Source organism: Physeter macrocephalus, chromosome 11 (genome assembly GCF_002837175.3).
Source record: "Physeter macrocephalus isolate SW-GA chromosome 11, ASM283717v5, whole genome shotgun sequence".
In the NCBI taxonomy this organism is placed as follows: domain Eukaryota; kingdom Metazoa; phylum Chordata; class Mammalia; order Artiodactyla; family Physeteridae; genus Physeter; species Physeter macrocephalus.
Genome location: NC_041224.1, coordinates 155,098,490 through 155,118,035, shown reverse-complemented (window position 1 = coordinate 155,118,035; position 19,546 = coordinate 155,098,490). Strand labels below are relative to the sequence as shown.

The 19,546-nt window shown below is 43.7% G+C and overlaps 1 protein-coding gene across 1 annotated transcript in view; it reads right to left on the bottom strand.

Moving 5' to 3' along the window:
- The window catches only part of DLST (dihydrolipoamide S-succinyltransferase), a 19,800-nt gene extending 2,013 nt beyond the window's left edge, over positions 1–17,787 (bottom strand). The window contains exons 1-14 of the mRNA XM_007117112.4: positions 17,652–17,787; positions 17,042–17,075; positions 14,398–14,446; positions 11,963–12,018; positions 11,749–11,823; positions 11,446–11,501; positions 10,838–10,949; positions 9,174–9,329; positions 8,717–8,793; positions 6,810–6,907; positions 3,558–3,688; positions 1,843–1,916; positions 1,448–1,531; positions 875–1,042 (exon numbers count right to left, since the gene is read on the bottom strand). Coding sequence (XP_007117174.2) covers positions 875–1,042; positions 1,448–1,531; positions 1,843–1,916; positions 3,558–3,688; positions 6,810–6,907; positions 8,717–8,793; positions 9,174–9,329; positions 10,838–10,949; positions 11,446–11,501; positions 11,749–11,823; positions 11,963–12,018; positions 14,398–14,446; positions 17,042–17,075; positions 17,652–17,714 — 1,233 coding nt within the window. The 5' untranslated portion in view covers positions 17,715–17,787. The remainder of the gene's footprint in view (positions 1–874; positions 1,043–1,447; positions 1,532–1,842; positions 1,917–3,557; positions 3,689–6,809; positions 6,908–8,716; positions 8,794–9,173; positions 9,330–10,837; positions 10,950–11,445; positions 11,502–11,748; positions 11,824–11,962; positions 12,019–14,397; positions 14,447–17,041; positions 17,076–17,651) is intronic.
- Positions 17,788–19,546: the final 1,759 nt, after the last annotated feature.

The following is a 19,546-nucleotide window of genomic DNA, read 5'->3' as shown; positions in this document are numbered from 1 at the left end:
CATACCACAAAAAAAACAAAAAAACAAACAAACAAAAAAAAACAAAGCTTAACCCAAGAAAATAGGAGTCTCCTTACAACTGCCTTTAAAAAAACAAAACAAAACAAAACACCATGCTCTGCCCTCTCACTTGTCTGCTGTCTACAGGGAAGTTTCCCTTCAGTTCTGGCTGCCTGCAGTTTCTTCTTTGGGGTTATAGTAACAACAACAAAAAATTTTTTTTAACCTGGGGTCCACAAATTCTCTGAAACTCTATGCAAAGTTGGGTGTATGAGCATTTTCAGGGAAGATCTATGATTTTTAGATTGAAAAAGGAGTTAGTGACCCAAAAAGGTTCTAAACACAGGAGTCCCAGAAAACATTTTCCTACCAACATATCTTCCAGGGCCAGCTCAAGACCCTTTGCCCTCTTTCCGTGAACTCCCAGAAAACCTCTAAGCCTCATCATTACAACTTGGCAGCTTGTGGATGGCTCTGCCCTGCTGTCCTCTGTTCCCCAGGAGCAAGGACCATGTCTTCAACTGTGTCCCCACACTCTCTACAACACCTAGAGAATGAAGCCTGTTGACTAGTCCCAGATGAAGGAGCAAGCTTTCTCAACTCAAAGGTTCTCAAACTTTAACGTGCATCAGAATCATCTGTACTTTCTGCTTCACTAGGTCTCGGAAGGGGTCCAAGAATTTGCATTTCCAGCAAGTTCCCAGGTGCTGCTACTCCACACACAATTTAAGAACCAGCGCCTCAGCTAGTAATTAGAAACTAGGAGATGCAACTTACGCCTGAAATTATAGCGAATCTTTTATAATGAGCATCTAGTTAGACTTCCCTCTCCTTATCGCCCAGCTGCTAGGACATTAATGGTGATGGTCCCTACCTTGCCTCCCACGACCACTGGCCTATCAAAGATGGCATGCATGCCCAGGATGGCAGACTGAGGGGGGTTGATGATGGGCGTTCCAAAGAGCGAGCCAAAAACGCCTCCGTTGCTGATGGTGAAAGTACCACCATCCATATCTTCAATGGCAAGTTCATTCTTCCGGGCCTAAAAACAGATTTTATAATTGAAAGGTAAGGTCAAGCCAGCTTTCTTCACCTAAAGGAAGTCCAGAAGGCTCACATCTGAGATCAACGATCCAAGGTCTAGCTTTAACACGAAAGCATTCAGCTGACATGCCTATGACTAGTGCTCCACCAGGGGAAAGGACTTCAGAATCTTTTCTTTTCCAAGCAGGTTTCATCTGATGAGCTCTTCAGCCGTAAGAGCACGATAAGCTCCACCAGGTAACTGTACTTCAGCTCTCGCTTGTGACTGCCATTCGCAGGGGCCACGCACTCCTTTCAGAACAAAGTGAGGCTCCAGCTCCCTGAGCACCGCTCACTGGCCCAGCCTTCCCCAGGCTCTCTTCCCTGACCTGCCCGGCAGCTCATACCATCCTTTCTATTTTACCTTCTCTCCCAGTTCACTGATGGTTCGCTCAATATCGGCATAATTCATAGTTTCCACATTCCTGACGACGGGAACCACCAGACCCTGATGAGAGTGAAAAGTTCTTTTCAGTTGCAAATTAATAGTACCCTTTATAGTTATAACTCTCTTGATCCAAGCCTATGGTCTCCCCTCCCCCAGAATATCTTAGTTACTCAATGTGATTAACAGAGTCTAAAATATTTATGCTTGCCAGAGATAGAAGAACGTGGTATGGTCAAAAGCAGGTTACTCTTCTAGTAACTCCCTTCTAAAAAGACAGAATTACAGGAAAGATCTCTCCCAGGGGTCTGCTTCTTCACACAGGTAAGGAGAGAGTCAAAGATCAGAGCTCCCCACTTCTTGCCCCAACATACCCGAGGTGTGGCCACTGCAACGCTGATGTCAATATAATCCCTATACACCACCTCTTTGGTTGTATCGTCAATCACTATGAGAGAGAAAACACACATTACATACAACTCCCCAGGCCTAGGCTAGTGAGGAAAAATTTGCATTAACAGAGGAAAAATCCACGGCGCTTGGTACAGTGTGGGCTGACCAACTAGCACAAAAACCACCGCCTTACAAGTGGCAGCTGACACTCCTCTTACTCCCAGGCCAGACAACTGTAACTTCTCCCAAGTGCCCTGACTATGCATGAGCACAGGAGCATCCGTTTCCTTGGCAGCCCTCAGAGGGATCAATACACAGGCTAACACAGGATAAGTATGTGCCAAAGTTCTTGTTAGCCAGCTCTCCTCCAGCCCTCCCTTAGCTAATGGTAGGTTTAAAAAGTGTTCCCGGGCTTCCCTGGTGGCGCAGTGGTTGGGAGTCCGCCTGTCGATGCAGGGTGCGCGGGTTCGTGCCCCGGTCCGGGAGGATCCCACGTGCCACGGAGCGGCTGGGCCCGTGGGCAATGGCCGCTGGGCCTGCGCGTCCGGAGCCTGTGCTCCGCGGCTGGAGGGGCCGCAGCGGTGAGAGGCCCGCGTACCACAAAAAAAAAAAAAAAAAAAAGTGTTCCCCAAAAGGGCAAATTAGTAAAGGAAGTGTAAGTGGGGGGATGGGGGTGCTGCCCATTCTGCTGCCCACTCTCAACAAGGTGGCACGCCTCTTTCTAGGAGACTTGGTAGGAAGCAGGGCGGTCTGGCCTTAATATGCTAGCCTGAGAGAGCAAACCAGCAGCTAAAAATTTAGGTCTGGTGCTCATGAGAAAATACAGGCTTGGGAATCTATTTCATAGAAAGTCTGCATTGTATTACAGATAAGACACCCCGAAAAAGCATGTAAAGTGAGAAAGAGGTCAGGGGAACTCTGAGAAATGCCTACATGTATGTGTAGGCAGAAGAGATGGAGAGAGTCATCAGGAAGCATAAGAAGAACAGAAGAAATAAAGAGATACACATTGGGGTGAAACAAACCCTTCCACCTACCTTAGGGCATACCACTTGGCGTAAGGGACCAGAACTTCTATTTCTAGATCTTTAGGGACCCTGCACTGCTAAGGGTTGCAGAAGTGCCACTGTCCTCTCTAATCTTCCAGGGAACAGAGAATTGTCTCAATGGGAAAGCGAACTGCTTGTTAGGTCAACATTCCAATGACGTACGTAAGCAAAAAGTAAGGAAAATGGGCACCAAGTCCAGGAAAGAGGGGCCAAGCCCAAGGCCTCCCAATGAGGTCCACTGACCAGAAATCAAAGGTCACCCTGGAGCTATGCCAGGTGTAAGAGTCAGGTCCCAAGATAATAGGGCTTGTGGGAGGGTGGGCATCAGCCAGAACACAAGTCTCCACACTGACATGAGAAGCCTGGATTGCTGAGCTGGCTCAGAACTGCCCGTCACCACAGCAGCTGCCAAGCTACGCACTGTGAAGAGAACCTGTTCTGTCCAGCTAGTGGGGAGGAAGTAATCATGATGCCCATTTGGGAAGGTGAGTCAAGAAATCCCCAGGGAAGGTACTCAAGTTTTCACACGTATGAAATAAGAAGCCTTAGTCTGTCGACCGCCGTCTTTGTGTCTGTGTGTGGGAGCAGGTCTGTGTTTACATGCACACCTCCCAGGACCTCTGTGATTCTAGCCACCACAAACTCACCTGCATTTACAACAGGCTGCTCCTGCAAGGCAAAGGCTGAGGCCTTCACGAATGCCGACATGAAGCCTAGCTTGAGGTTATGTTTCTTCAGAAAAGCATCTTTGTGCCGAGCCCTCATCTCCTGGATGTTACTGCAAAAGCACATTACAAAACAAACTGACCACAAAAGAAGCCTCAATTCTGACTTTCATACTGGTTTCTAACTCCATGTACACAGTTGGCTAAGCTTTTTTCCCTTACTATGGACCATCTACCTAAGTTCAAGTTTTGAGTCCACTAGAGGTCAACACAATAACTTTATTCCTTTACAAAACCTGAACCCAAAGGAATCGGATCCAATCTGTCTTTAAGGTAGATTGAGCCCTTTACAGGGCTCCTTTGTGTTCCAGAAGTCAAAGATTTCAGTTATAGACAGTATGAACGAGAGCTCATACAGCACACCAACATCCTCACCCTGGACAAGAAAGTGACCTCCAGCAACACTAAAATCATGAGCCATCTACCCCGAAAAGTTTTTTTTTACGCATAAACAAAGTCCGCAAAGTAAGCACCATTCTTTTTATCTCTTATTTTCAAAATACCACCAAACCTGATTATGACTTCCTTGTGACATTCCTCCTGTCTCCTAACTAGTGAAGACGATAAAAAACCCCAAAGCCCCACAGGTGCGTGGGCTTCATGTGAGCAAAAGCAGTCATGACTATCTGTGGATGGGTATAATCCAGTGTTGTTTTAGGCTCATGAGAAAGTCAGTAGATTCATTCATCTCCCCAGAGTTAGCAGTTCCATCCACTTGTTCCTTCAAACAGGTACTAACACCCACCACACGTGGGGGTTAATGCAGGGCACCAAGATATAAAAATAATAAAGACACAATTCCTGCTGTTAAGATTAGTTTAATGGACGTGGTTTCCCTGGTATTTAGAAAAGTGACCATGTGCGGACCTAGGCTTTTCAAAGTACAAGCAGCAAGGCCCCCGAGAAGCCTTTGCAAGGTGACCGGTCTTTGTTCCTTCGGGGCTGGTTTTTCACATACATACAACACATGTGCAACAGAGTTAGTGGGAAATGGCTTTCCCATCATTTTGCTGCAGAAACCTCTGTATTTATGGGAGTACAGTTCCGTGATGGAAATCGAATTTAACTTTATCTTAGGCCCAAATGCTCAGTTCTCCCTTTCTCTCTATAATGGCCTAATTTGACATTAGTGCGAAAGATAAGATGATATAACTTTAACTCCCCCCTTTAGACCTTTTGTTTTTTAAAAGGGAAGTTTTCCTAGGGAGACTGATTGGTTTTAAAATGTTTTGTTTTCCTGAGTCTAACCTCATTTAGTGCTAGGATTACCATCCTAAAGACATTACTGGTTCCCAAGACACAAGAGCTGCAGAAGAGGGAAAGAGAAGTGATAAACATCTCTGCTCTCAAAACTGCCCAAATGCTATTGTCTGGTCATTAAGTAGTTTCTATTTCAGAGCTCTGCCCTTGCAGGCAGAGGCTGGGACAACAGGGGAGAGGAGAAGGTCTCAGAAAGGCCCCTTATGGGTTAGCTGATCAGCCTAAGACCCAAAGGGCACTCAATCTAAACCAGATTACTGACTGCAGTAAGACCCCAGGGCCATCATTAAGTGACACTTCGATTAGCTGCTGAAAGGAGATCCAGCTATTGTACTTACCTTCAGTCAAAGCTGTTGAGCCAACTGCATCTTTCAAGGCCACAAATATTTACATGTTTTGTCTTAAGGAATTGGGTAGAATTTCAAGGCCCAATTCGATTTGTGTACAATTTGGCCCTAATGCACTGAAACATAAGCTGCAGCCCTTGTGATTCATTAGTCAAGGTCCTTCCCTACATCCTATGGATAGGAGAGAAATCTTTGGCTTGAATGACATCCAGTCTTTTGGGAAGCTTCACAATAGAATGTATGACATCTAGTGAAATGGGCCACAAAGCCCTACTCTGTGAGTGCCACAGCACACTCCCCTCTCTACACTTCTCTGACCCCTTCCAAAGGAGACCAATTTCCTTAATGAAACGTAGATTCACAGACTAAACACTTGGGACAAAAATAAAAAACAAAGAGATGACCTGAAGACTTGATGATTTTACCTCCTGTATTAACTAGGAACTCTTACCCTGGCACTTAAAACATTCTGAAGTATGGATCCAACTTCCTTTACCATTCTTTCCTACACATATTTCTCACAGCGATTGTTTCTCAAAAGTGTCATGTACTTTCCTGTCTGTGCCAGGTCCATATTGTTAATATCTTCTGGAATGACCTTCCTCCACTATGTCAAAATGCTAGTCGCTCTTTAAGGTCTATTAAAAATCTCTTTCCTCCAGGAAGCCTTTCCTGATCCCTGCCTCCACCCTGACACCTCAAAAACAAATGATCTCATTCTCTTCTCCACTTCATACGTCTTGTATCCTCCTGATACTGATACTAGAGCTTTTACTTTCTATTTATCCAAGCAAGATGGTAGCTCTATGAGGGTAAGGGCTCTTTTTCACTCATCTTTGCATCCCCCTCAAATACAGTGTAATATCTTGTGCACAGTAAGCACTCAAAAACTGTTGACTTTAACTACATTCTCTTCCCTACAGTCCTGACACCTATAAACATCAAAGTCTTGAAGAAGATAAGTGAGACAACAATTAGCTCACTACAGAAATGGGTATACTGAATTAGCCCATTTGGTTAATTCTGAGGTTCTTCTTAAAAAGCACAACTTGCTTCCCATTTCATTATCAAAGCTGGGAAAGGTGAAAGATACGACAAGCCTATGCCTTTCCACCCACTCAATTCTGAGTTGCTTAGGAACACACATAAGGAGCAGTCACAGTGAGAAGGAAGCAGGGTATGGTGCCTGACTCTGGGCATGCTGTCAAGTGATTCTGTATCCCTAGGGGAGCCTTGTCAGCCTGGATGCTCTATCTCTACTTGTCAGCTCGACAGTTGTCATTAGAGTTTAAGACTATTACCAGCCTCGTTTATCAGAAATCACAAGATTAAGGTATAAAAGCAAAAGGCTAAGTATTTTAGGTCACAGAGGAGGCAGGCACAGTATTAGGGAAGTCCATTAGAGAGTAAAACCAGTGGGTCACTCTGTATAAGTCAACAAGCACTGCAAAGAAGTACTTCTTTCCTGTTAAGTTAGTTTTGGAATCAGCACTAGGTAGGGACTTGGGCAAATTCAAGTGTTCTCCAAGAAAATGGGCACAGGGAGGAAGAGGACTAGAGCTCTCACCTCATGTCAATCTCATTGAAAGTGGTAAGCATTGCGCAGGTATTCTGAGCCTCCTTCAGACGCTGAGCAATGCGCTGCCGCATCCTATTCATTTTCTCCTGAAAGGGAAAGTGGGACAAGTATTGACCACCTGGTCTCTCTGGACCTAACCCTTCGCACTTAGTCTGAGGGAGCACTGGGCTTGCTAGGAGTGGATAAGGACAGACTGTAGTATCTAAATACAGGGAGAGATCCAGGCTTCCTCTTTCCTGTGGTGGCCCTGCTCCTCTGTGCGAGAACAAGGAAACACAGACACAAACTACCCACTCAGATGTGCCTGAAGTTTGACCTAGAGGCCTACAACAAACACATGAAAAGATGCTCAACATCACTAATCATTAGAGAAATGCAAATCAAAACTACAATGAGGTATCATCTCACACTAGTCAGAATGGCCATTATCAAAAAATCTACAAACAATAAATGCTGGAGAGGGTGTGGAGAAAAGGGAACCTCTTGCACTGTTGGTGGGAATGTAAATTGATACAGCCACTATGGAGAACAGTATGGAAGGTCCTTAAAAAACTAAAAATAGAACTACGATATGACCCAGCAATCCCACTACTGGGCATATACCCTGAGAAAACCATAATTCAAAAAGAGTCATGTACCACAATGTTCACTGCAGCACTATTTACAATAGCCAGGACATGGAAGCAACCTGAGTGTCCACCGACAGATGAATGGATAAGGATGATGTGGCACATATATACAATGGAATATTACTCAGCTATAAAAAGAAATGAAATTAAGTTATTTGTAGTGAGGTGCATGGACCTAGAGTCTTGCATACAAAGCGAAGTCAGAAAGAGAAAAACAAATACCGTATGCCAACACATATATATGGAATCTAAGAAAAAAAAAATGGGTTCTGATGACCCTAGGGGCAGGACAGGAATAAAGACGCAGACGTAGAGAATGGACTTGAGGACACGGGGAGGGGGAAGTGGGTAAGCTGGGAAGAAGTGAGAGAGTGGCATGGACATATATACACTACCAAATGTAAAACAGATAGCTAGTGGGAAGCGGCCTCACAGCACAGGGAGATCAGCTCGGTGCTTTGTGACCACCTAGAGGGGTGGGATGAGGGTGGGAGACGCAAGAGGGAGGGGATATGGGGATATACGTATGCATATAGCTGATTCACTTTGTTATACAGCAGAAACTAACACAACATTGTAAAGCAGTTATATTCCAATAAAGATGTTTTTAAAAAAAATAAAGAATAGAGGCCTCAGATATGGTTTGATTTAAAAACCAAAATCAATTTATGGAAGAGTGTGGGGTAGGGCTAGCCAGCCCGAGTCATTGCAGAAAGGGAAATTTCTGGTAATAAAGACTTGCACGAGAATAGCTACTTGTGGAATAGAAACTCAGAAGCAACAAACTTTTGAGGCTATAGTATTTTTAGGAGGTATTCTCAGGCAGAGGAACCCACCCTCTTGACCATACTTCCTTGAGGTTTTATGTCTGCTCCTGACTGCCACTGGGTAGCCCTCAGCTAAGTATCCCAGAAGTACAGGAATGGAGCTCACTAAACCACCTCTCTGAAGTATGTGTTATCGTGGGAGGGAGGGGATGCGTCACTAGGCTACCATCCCCTGCGTATATCTTACTCACCCACAGCATTTCGCTGGTAGCATAACACAGTGGGAAAAACCAATGGACGAGTGTTCAGAAGACCTCTGGTTCTAGTCCTGTCATTTGACAGTCATATCACCGAACAAGTCGCGTCCTAAACTCAATTTCCTTGTCAAGGCCAAGGGAATCAGCTGCCAGCCATTCAAAGGTAGGCAGAGCATACCCACTCCATTAATCTCAGCACTGCCCCTTGGCTTCTTTCTTGGAAGTGGTCCTCAGAGACTTACCCGATGTTCTGAACGCAGACCTGTGCCAGCTCCTGGCTCAGCTACTGGAGGGGCAGCAGTGGGTTTTACGGCAGACACTGAAAATGAAGAAAGGGTACACTGCATCAGAAAATGAGAAACATTTACTTGAGTACATGCCAGTGCTCTTTCATACTGTACTCTCACTTAATCTTCAAGATATGCTGAGGTGTATTCGTATCATTCCTACTTCACGAACGAACAATCTGCTCAGAGAAGTTAACTAACTAGCCTAAAGTCACACAGCTATACACTCAGCTATAAAGCTGAGATGCAAACCCTTTGTATCAGGTCTTCTGATACAAAGTCTAGAATTCTTTCTACAAAGCAGCCAATGGAGCCTGTTCAGAGCCATAATTAGTCTTAGACTGTGAGGGAACATGACATAAGATGAGATGTTGCTCTCCCACATAAAGACACGTGGGAGCCAGAGGCTTACCTGGTTTGCTAGTGAGAGGTTGTGAAGGCGAGGGCACTGGTGGCATCTGAGTGGGTATAGATGCTGCAGGGGGAGGAGGAACTGCCGATGCTGCAGGTTCTGCTTTTGCGGCTGCGGCAGCAGGAGCTTCGGCTGGCTTGGCCTTAGCAGGAGCAGCTGAAAAACAAGAAAAATAGATGCCATTGGCACTATCTGGAATGGAAAGCAACCAAATTGCAGATACTAAGTAGAATTAAGCAGCAAAAGCTCTATCTCCAATCAGTTAACAAATGCTTCCTGAGTATTTGCTATACATGTAAGGCTTTGAGATACACAGAATGATTTAAGGCACTATGCTTCTATTCCCCAGGGCTCCTAGATGTCCTACATTAGATAACTGACTTAATTCAGCTGCCTTCCTGATTTCACAAGTATCTACTGATCATCAAATTCAGCCAGTACTTTCAAAGCACCTACTAAAGTCCATGGTAATGTAAACTTCAAAGCAAAAGAAAGCCAGGTAATTTAAGACGTTAAAATACACACATAAGAGCAACACCTTTCTAGTTATGGTAATACTGATCGTCTCCTCTTCTATTTTAACATCCCATGTGGGAGAATACTCTTAACTATTAAAAATTAAAAGTTTAAATAATCAAGGGCACATTTAGACTTAAGACTTCAAAGCATTTTATCTAGGATAACTCTTATAAACCAATGAGGTGGTCAAGCAATATAAATTCACAACTTTAAATATTTTTGATTTTACCAATTTGGACATCACATCCGGGTTTATATTTAAATTAGAAGAACATTCTCTTAAGGAATGATCAGAAGATGAAACTCTCCAACTAGAAGAATCAGTCTTATCCCCTAGCCTTCTACTGCATGTTCTTTCCATTCTGGGCTTCTGGTCTTGCCCTGATCAATCATAACGATGCAATCTACCATCTTTCTGCTTAACTATCTTAACAATGAAAAAAATACTTTAGTAGTTACAGCATTTAATTAAGAATCAGAAAGTTCTTTTCTAATCTCTAATACTGACTGTAAGATCCAGTACCAATTCATTTCCTTATTTCTCATTTCTGTCCAAGAGAAATCCAACCCTCCCTAAAAAATGTTATGAGAGAATAGATATGAAAAAACTACACCAAATTCTCTGTAATAGTCAGGATGAAATACTACTTCTCGTTTTAGAAGAGTGGCTCCCAGGCCTGGCTGTGTATCAGAATCACTTGGAGACCGTTAAAAACAACAACAACAACAATGAAAACTATGATAAGATAACCAGGATCTGAAAACCCCAGATTTAATACATCAGAATCCCTTGGACTCAGAATCTAGGCATTTGTATTATTTTTAAAGCCCCCATGTGACTCCGATGCCAGGGTTGGGGTGGGGGGAAAAAATCACTGTCTTTAGAATCTTCTTCATTCCTATTTAAGCAAAGGTCCAGCACAATAAAGAACAGAGTATTATGAGCTTTATTTTTTTAATATCCTTTTCTTCTAAAACTTGACATTTAAAGTTCACAATATAAATAGCTCCCCTCTTACTGCCTCAGAAAGGGCACAGGGAATGCCAAATGGTCTTTGAGGTAATCAAGGAATTAGTATATTATGCTCAGCCCCAGTTCCAAGGGGGAACACTGGAGACCTTGACAACCAGGAGAACTTCTTTACCGCCAGTTTTCCTGAGTGTGAAAAGAGGAGTGCCTCCTTCTACTTTTCCCCCATCAGGTACCAAAAGAGCTTCAATCATGCCATTTGCTGGTGATGGAACCTGCACAGATGTCTTGAAAAGAAGACAGATGGAGAAAGAGTCCAAATTTTTACTCAGCATTAGAAAATTAATTGTATAGAATCTCAAATGAGTCACAAGAGTTGCAACACAGATACACAAGACCCTGTATATAGACACACCAAGGCCACACTTTCAGAGTAAGAGTAATCAATGCTACTGTGAAGATTCACCCTTTCTGTCCTTTCTCAGAACACTAAAGCAAGATTCAGTTAATGTGTTTCCAAGTGATACATAAAAACAACTGGAAACAGCTCATGCACACACACAAAAGCTATAAAACTAAAGCTATTAAAGTACATAGTACATACACCTAGAACAATCTAAAATTAAACTTTTAATGTTTTCTTTTTAATAAGCTATTCCAACAATTTTACAACTGAGGCAGTTAAAAATTATCTATAACCAACAGTTAAGTCCCTATTCCTTTCATTAGGTTAAGAAAACAAGGGGAGACCATGAAAAGTTGGCACTAATAGGACAAGCCTACCTTGTCAGTTTCAATCTCACAAACCACTTCATCTTCTGCAACTGTGTCTCCAACAGCTGAAAAGATAGTCAAAGGCTACCTCTTAGGGTGCGGGGGCGGGGCGGGGGTGGGGAGAACACAGACCCTCCAGTAGCCATAAAATCCCCATTGGCAGGTGTGTTACAAGACCCCTTTCCTAAAGCCAGCGGAAAGTACACTGCATGTAAAGAAAAGGGTGGAGCCATAAATTCCACTGATTATCGTGGGGGTAAAGGGGACTTTTCAAAAGTATTTAAACTTAAGTGAGAAGGCACTAAATCTTACCTTTCTCCCACCTGACATCCCCTTCTGTGACAGATTCTGCAAATGCTGGGGTTTTGACTGTAATCACATCATCCTCTAGGAAAACAGGGGGGAAAAAAAATCACATAGTCCACATTTCTCCTTTTTAATTTTTTTCTTTAATTAAATTCAGTCAACTGTTGTTCTTCCCATTAATACTCCATTCCCAATAAGGTAGGGAGCTGAAGGTACTCACTGCACACAGCTGTAGTTCTGAAAAAGCGAACACTGAAGACACTACCGCTGTTAATGCTAGAAAACAAACATAAAAGTAAACTCCTTTAACAGGTGATTCACTCACATTTTAGTCTAGATAAGGCACCATGGGTCACCTTCCCTTTTCTATTTTCATTTTTTCAATTTTTATTGGAGTATAGTTGATTTACAATGTTGTGTTAGTTTCTGCTATCAGCAAAGTGAATCAGTTATACATATACATATATCCACTCTTTTTTAGATTCTTTCACCTTCCTTTTAAATCAGTGATTCTTGACTAGAAGTGCCCATCGGTGTTACCTGGGGGAACTTTTTTTCAAAGCATACATGTCTAGGCCCCATTCCCAGAGATACTGACTCAGCAGGTCTAGAGCAAAGCCTGGATAACTTGGGTGCCTTAAACAGCGAGTCCCTTGGGTGAGTGAAATGTGCTGCAGTGAAATGCCAGCTCTCCCAGAACAGACCCAGTTTGGGTCTTTGAAGAAAAAGATAGCATCTTGGCCCTTTGCATACCCACCAAAAGGACTCAGCTTCTGGATGATGTTCTTTCTTAACTAAATGCAAGTAAGATAAATTGTGTGCCCTCAGGGTACATGCCACTGTGCCACATACAACAGAATTTCTGTCCACATGATTATAGATTTATATAGGACAGCAAGATGAGACAGTTAACAAGCAAAACAATGTGTTATATGCAAAACAAACAAACAAAACACCAAAAAACTGATATAGTATCTCCTAATCTGTTCTCTTGCCGGGAGGCAGCATATCAGTCCATTCTGGACTCATTCAAGAGGAACTTCAAAAGAGCAAGGTATTCTTTGATATGACACTAACTTTAAATAATGTAAACTGGAGAATGATATTACCTTGTATGCACAAAACCATTAATAGTGGTTACCACTGGAGAGTGGGAAACGTAGATATATATGGTATCTATGGTTATCTGTTACATACACACAGATTTTGGAAGAGTGATTTGGACTGATGGGGACTTCCACTTTCTACACTTCAGGACTGTTTGAATATTCTACCATAAGCATCTTTATAATAGAAAAGTATAACAGATTTAAGTTGCCTTTGATATTTTTATTTTTATAATTTCAAAATAACTATAAGGTCTATGTAAAATCAAGGGGAAAATGTTATGTTATTAAAAAAACACAGAACACAAAGTGTTCTGCGAAAAGTTTACAACCATGTATAGGTACATGTTCGTAGGCAAGAACTAACAGGTAATGTATAAATGCAGAGACTGCTCTTTGAGGACACCCGAGAACCTGGAGCACTGGCTGTCTCTGGGAAGAGAAACTTGGTGGCACCGGAGAACAGGAAAAAATCTTCTCATGGACACTCTTTTTACTTCTGAACCATGTAAATTTATAAGCTATTAAATAAAAACATAAAACCAAAACTAGTTTTACAATAAAAGATTTTTAAGTAAAATGGGTAACTTATTCATGAAGAAAGACAATATACAACACAAAAACAGTTATTAGATTAGAGTAATACCCTAATGTGTGATCCTTATCCTTCAAAGTTTAGGGTATTTTAAAATAATTTACTTTTGAATAGTTATTTATTGTATTTATTGCATAGGATTTGTGGCTGCTCCACTTTTCACTTAAACTGCAGGTGAGTAACACATTTTGAATCTCCCTAAATAACTTTTAAATTACAAAATTATTAGATGTTAACAGTAGAATACTTAGAAACAGCAAAAAGAACATTTACAATGGGATTATGCTTGTAATGCACGGTGAAGAAGGAGCCAATCTGCTCACCCTTCATTTTGAAGATCCTACCTGTAGAGAAAATAGCTTGACAGCGGCTCAACAGGTAACTAAAGAGCATCCTCTTACCACCACCCTGAAAATACTTGGAATGCAAAGTAGCATTAAGCAACATTCATAAGCAGAAGTTAATCTGAAACACACATGGGTGGCCTTTCTCCAAACTTTGCATTATGCAATAATAGCATTCCCTCTGAACTAGTCAAAGTCCCACGACTCAACTGACTAGTCTTTTGCTCTTACTGTTTCTAAAATGAGTAACCATGCAACCAAAAGGATGCTCTTAATCTCCACAATAAATGTAACCTCCAGTCCTTCAGCTTCACTTGTACCCAACCAGAATATTTAGGATCACCTTTCTGTATCTATTCCCATAAAAAGAGGATTCCAGCTTCACTTTCATTATAATCTAAACACCTCAGGACAGACACACTCCTGGTCCAGCACTTAACATGGGGCTGAAGCTCAAGCACATGTCATAAATTAACGTCAAGGTTAGGTAGAGGGACTCCACACAACCAGCGTGATTACTAGGCTTGAAAGACAGTTAAGAAGGCAGATGGTTCAACTGGTGGCTTAAATACCCCATGTCCACATATCTGTGCTCCCCAGTGATACTTACACAATCTTCCTGCTGTCAGGGTAACCTGGTCCCTGACATAAGGAGATCCCTGCAAGAAACAAAATAACTCTTAACCAACAACTCTTTATCTTATACAGGATACCTGCTGGGAATGGAAAAGAAGTCTGTTCACCCCCTAACTCTGAGACAGAACAGGATCAACAGCAGGCAACAACAAAATCTTTATCACACAGAGTCCTGCTTCTTAAACTTTTCCACCATAGCAATAGTAATGGCAGAGAACAACAGGTATGTGGGACTTCGGGTGGGAATGGCTTTGAGGGAGAAAGGGGAGAATTCTATAATCTTATTTATCTTAAAACTCATAAACTTTCATTATCCCTTTATGTTTTCATAATAAAATGCTCTACTCCCCAAGACTTCAAATACAACTGAAGCTTGAAAAAGACACATGATGGCTTATCCTGTGACTACATATAGCCTAATCAGAGAAGCAGTGGGAATGTTTGATCTGAGCTTGTTTCCCTGGTTACTTAAAATGCACTGAGCTGGAGGTCTTGTTGCCTGAACCCCAGTAGCAAAGACTAGGCTACTTCAGGCCTCAGGTCTCCAGCTTGCTCTAGGACCGAGCAAGTCATTGTCCCTCCTTTCAGTTTACTGTCTTCCTAAACTCCTCCCGAGACCTTCCACTCTGGTCATACTCAACAAGGTGGGAGCTCCTTTCTGCCCCACCAATTGTCCTTATCACAGATAACTACACTTCCTCAACTGACAACTAATTACTATATCTGCTTCACCTGATTATATTCTTTCATGTGTCTTATTTTTTCAGATCTATTAGCAACTCTTTCTGAACCACAGCACGGTAAACACCAAATGGGAGACAATCCTCTCTTGTGCCCACCTCCTTACAAACACCCCCAGGGTTTCAGAAACAAGTTAAGTCACCTCTATATCCAGTAACCAATGACGTTGCAGCAGTACAAATCCCAAACACAGCATGTATTTGAGCTAGAACAGTCAGCAGCCGTTACTGATTTTTGGAACCCTAACTCCAATTTAGAGTTCATCCTATAGCAAGTTTCATTTGTACAGCGTTTAAGAGTTTATAAAAAGCTTTCACATAATGACCTCATTTTGATTTTTGTGTCTCACAACTCCCTGAAGTGGAACGACCATCTGCCATTACTCCCGTTTCATATATAAGCAGGGCTTCTGGAGGTTAAGTGACTAGCCCAAGGAGAAGCCCTGAACCACAACGCAAACCCCAAGTACAAGGCTCTTCCCATTGTCCTGCCAATCTATAAAATGGAGAAAATGTTTACTGACATTTTTCAAAATTCCAAGTTAAAAAGTTTATTACTGAGAGTCCACTATGAGCGAACACTGTGCTAGGTGCCTATGATCTCATGACTCTTAGGATAAAGTCCAAAAACTTTCCATATTCCTGTCCAGCCCTCCCAGACAGGCTTCCTTTCCATTTCTATGACCGGTCAAGTCTCTTCCTGCCTGAAAACCTTTGCATAAGCAATCCCCTTTGTTTAGAATATTGTTCTCCTGGCCAACTCCTATGTATTCTTCAAGACTTAGCTTAAATGCCACTTCTTTGGGGAAGCCTTTACTGACGTTGCCACCACACTCTCCACCCTCCCAAGCCTGGCTACATCATCCCATCCTCTCATTACACTCCACTTCTCCTTTATAGTGATCACAATGTAATTATGTCCTTAGGCATGCATAAATATATATTTGTTTTCTCTCCAAATAGCCCCTAAGATCCTGGAGGGTAGAGACCACCTCTATTCCTGTCACGTAGCACACTGCCTGGCATGTAGTAAGAATTCAATAATCTGTTGATTATATGAGTAAATGATAACATGGTGGGTTAGGAGTTCGGGCTGAGGAGTAGGCAGACCTGGCTTGACCAATAGTTGGCTGCGTGACCTTGGTCAAGGCACTTAACCTCTCTTAGTCTTGAGTTATACATTTGTAAAATAGAGAAAACACCTCTTTTACTGTTTCTTGATGATTAACTGAGAAAATGCACAGAAAGCACTCAGAACAATGCCTGGCACACAGAATGCCCACAATAAGATCAACTCATTCAACAAATACTTATGCCACGCATATAAAGAACTGCTGAGATAAAACCTAAATTCTCGCTAGTCTCTATGCCATCTTCTATCTCATGCCACTCTCTCCCTCAACTAAAATGCTCTGGCCAAACCACCCTTTTTCCAGTTCCAAAATACTGCCAACCTTTTCCTTCCTCAGGGACTTTGTACATGCTATTATTCCCTTTCTTTCTCCTGCTCTTCATCCGGCTGGCCTGTCACATCCTCTGGGTCACAGCTTTAGTGTCCAGCTTCGTATGTTTCCTTCTCAGCATTTAACCAAGATCCGTGATAGTTCACTTGTTTAGCAATTTACATTTTGTAAGCTCCAGGAGGGCGAGAACCCGTCACTGCTGTATCCCTTGTGAGGGCCTAGCATGGTGCCTGACACTCAGCAGATACTGAGTAGCTAAGTGCCAAATGAATAAATGATAGCTGTTATTAAACAACACCTGTTTCACTCCTATCTATCCGAACACGATGCGGAGAAACACAGGCACCCCGATTTCCTCGCATACTGCTCTGCCCAGGAGAAGAGCATTTTAGGTGACGGCAAGGGCAGAACTTACCAGGCAGGGAACGTCTCCCTAGAGGGCAGTTCCCCTGTTGAGAAAGAAGACATTATCGACGTCACCCAAGACGAAAGGAGAGAAGAAACAGCTTTCTCTTTCAAGCACAAGCTCAAAGCTGCCCAGGTGCCGGTGACAGGCGAATCTCACGACTCCAAAAGGTAAAGGCAACAGCCTGGGCGGGCTTTCAGTCCGTCAGCACACGGGGCCTGCCAAACTATCTCAACTTCCCAACCGGACTGATATCCACCGACTTTAACAGAAAGGCAACGGGCCCCCGAATCCCGTCGGGGCTTCCGCGGCGCCTCCTCCCGAACTCTGAGTCTCGTGCGGGGGCGGGCGCGGCTCTAAAGCGGCTCCTCCGCCGGCGCGGAAGGTGGGGTCCAGCAGGGGACGGGGCGCCGGCTGTCTCGGGAAGGCGACGGGCCGCTGAGCTCCGCAAGACGGCCCCGAGGGCAACAGCGGCTCTGGGCCGCCCAGCCCGCGGCCTCCGAGTCCCGGTGCCCTTGGTGCCCGGCCTGGCCGGGGCGCCACGCCCCTGTCCCCAAGCCGCCCATCCGCCGCCGGCGAGTTTCTCACCCGCCGAGGTCCCGGCCCGGCCGTACCATACCTTCTGGAAAGCGGAGAGCGAGCGGCTGAACGCCCTGGACAGGAAGCGGGACCGGGACAGCATCGCAGCTGCAGCGGCTTCGGCGGTGGCGGAGGCGGCGGAGCGGAGGGCAGGCGGACACCGGATATAGGGCCCGGCAACAACCGGAAGCGGGGCGGGCCGCGGCACCCGCCGCTCGGGGAGGGGTGTTCGGAGCGAACCATTGGTGGGCGGGGGGAACCGACGGGCAGCGCGGGAGCTGAAGCTCTTCACCAAGTAGGCTTACTTCTGCATCCACGTCTCCTGATCTTCCATAGTGCCAACTCAAACTGTCTCCAGCCGAGCTAATTGTTCCCCATACATCCTGTGCATTTTGGAGGCCGTTCATTTGTCACTCTACCCCCAGAATATAAAATCCATGAGATTAGGGACCTTGTCTGTCTTGTTCAATGATGTATACCCAGCAATTTTTTAAAATTACAGTTTTGTTGCGATATAATTGACATGTAGCACTATGTAAGTTTAAGATATACAGCATAATGATTTATGTGTATCATGAAGTGATTATCACGAAAAGTTTAGTGAACATCCGTTGTCTCATATAGGTACAAAATTAGAGAAATTAAAAATTTTTTTTTCTTGTGATGAGAACTCATGATTTATGCTCTTAAAAACTTTCATATATAACATACAGCAGTGTTAATCTATCATGTTGTGTGTTACCTCCCTAGTACTTATTTATCTTATAACTGGAAGTTTATACCTTCATCCAATTCCCCTACCTTCCTCACCTCTGGTAACCACAAATAAGATTTCTTTCTCTATGAGTTTGTTTGCTTGTTCTTGAAGTATAATGTATCCCCAGCACTTAGAACAGAGATTGTCACAGTTTAGGTGTGCAATAAATATTTGTGGGCTGAATTTGGGCCTCCCAGCTTTGGGCAGACCTTGCTTCAAAGTGAAAGCAGGTAGCACTCCCTCTACTCTTTAGTTTATCCTCCCCTGAAAGTCCCAGGCCCCTGGGTATCCACTTTTATAGTTCGCCTTCCTAATAGAAAAGGTGTTCTATAAGGTTCAGTTTGAATTAAGAATGAATGAATGAATGAGCCACTTGGTGCCTACTCATGTTGGTTTCTTTAGCTGAGTCTTCTTGCCTGATCCTTAGGAGCTTTATGATGCCTTCACTCACCCAAACCCTGAAAGCACTTCCACTACAATTCTGGAGGGATGAGCAGAAGCCCTAACTTTAAATAGAGAAAACATCCTTGTCCTGCAGCTGCCCCTGATCAAGTCCTCAGCATCCTTCACCTGGATTATTTAAAAAACTTCCTGGGGACTTCCCTGGTGGTGCAGTGGTTAAGAATCCCCCCGCCAATACAGGGGACATAGGTTCGAGCCCTGGTCCGGGAAGATCCCACATGCCGTGGAGCAACTAAGCCTATGCGCCACATCAACTGAGTCTGCACTCTAGAGCCCGCGAGCCACAGCTGCTAAGCCCACACACCGCAACTACTGAAGCCCGGGCGCCTAGAGCCCGTGCTCCGCAACAAGCCACCGCAATGAGAAGCCCGAGCACCGCAATGAAGAGTAGCCCTCGCTCACTGCAACTAGAGAAAGCCCACGCGCAGCCAAAACTAAATAAATTTATAAAAAAGTAAAAAAATTTAAAAAGCTTCCTGAAAGGATCTGGGCCTCCACTCTCACTTTCTCTAACTCATCCTCCACACCTGTGTCAAAGATGTCTTTGAAATGCAAATCTAATCCTGTCACTCCCCTGCTTAAAGTCCTTCGGTTGCTTCTCTGTCAGTAGGGTAGTCTTCAACTTGACCAGGTACCTGATAACCTGGTCTCTGGCTATATTGTGATCCTCTCCCTACCTTCCCCACCCCCATTCTCCCAGGTGCTGAGCTTTAGTG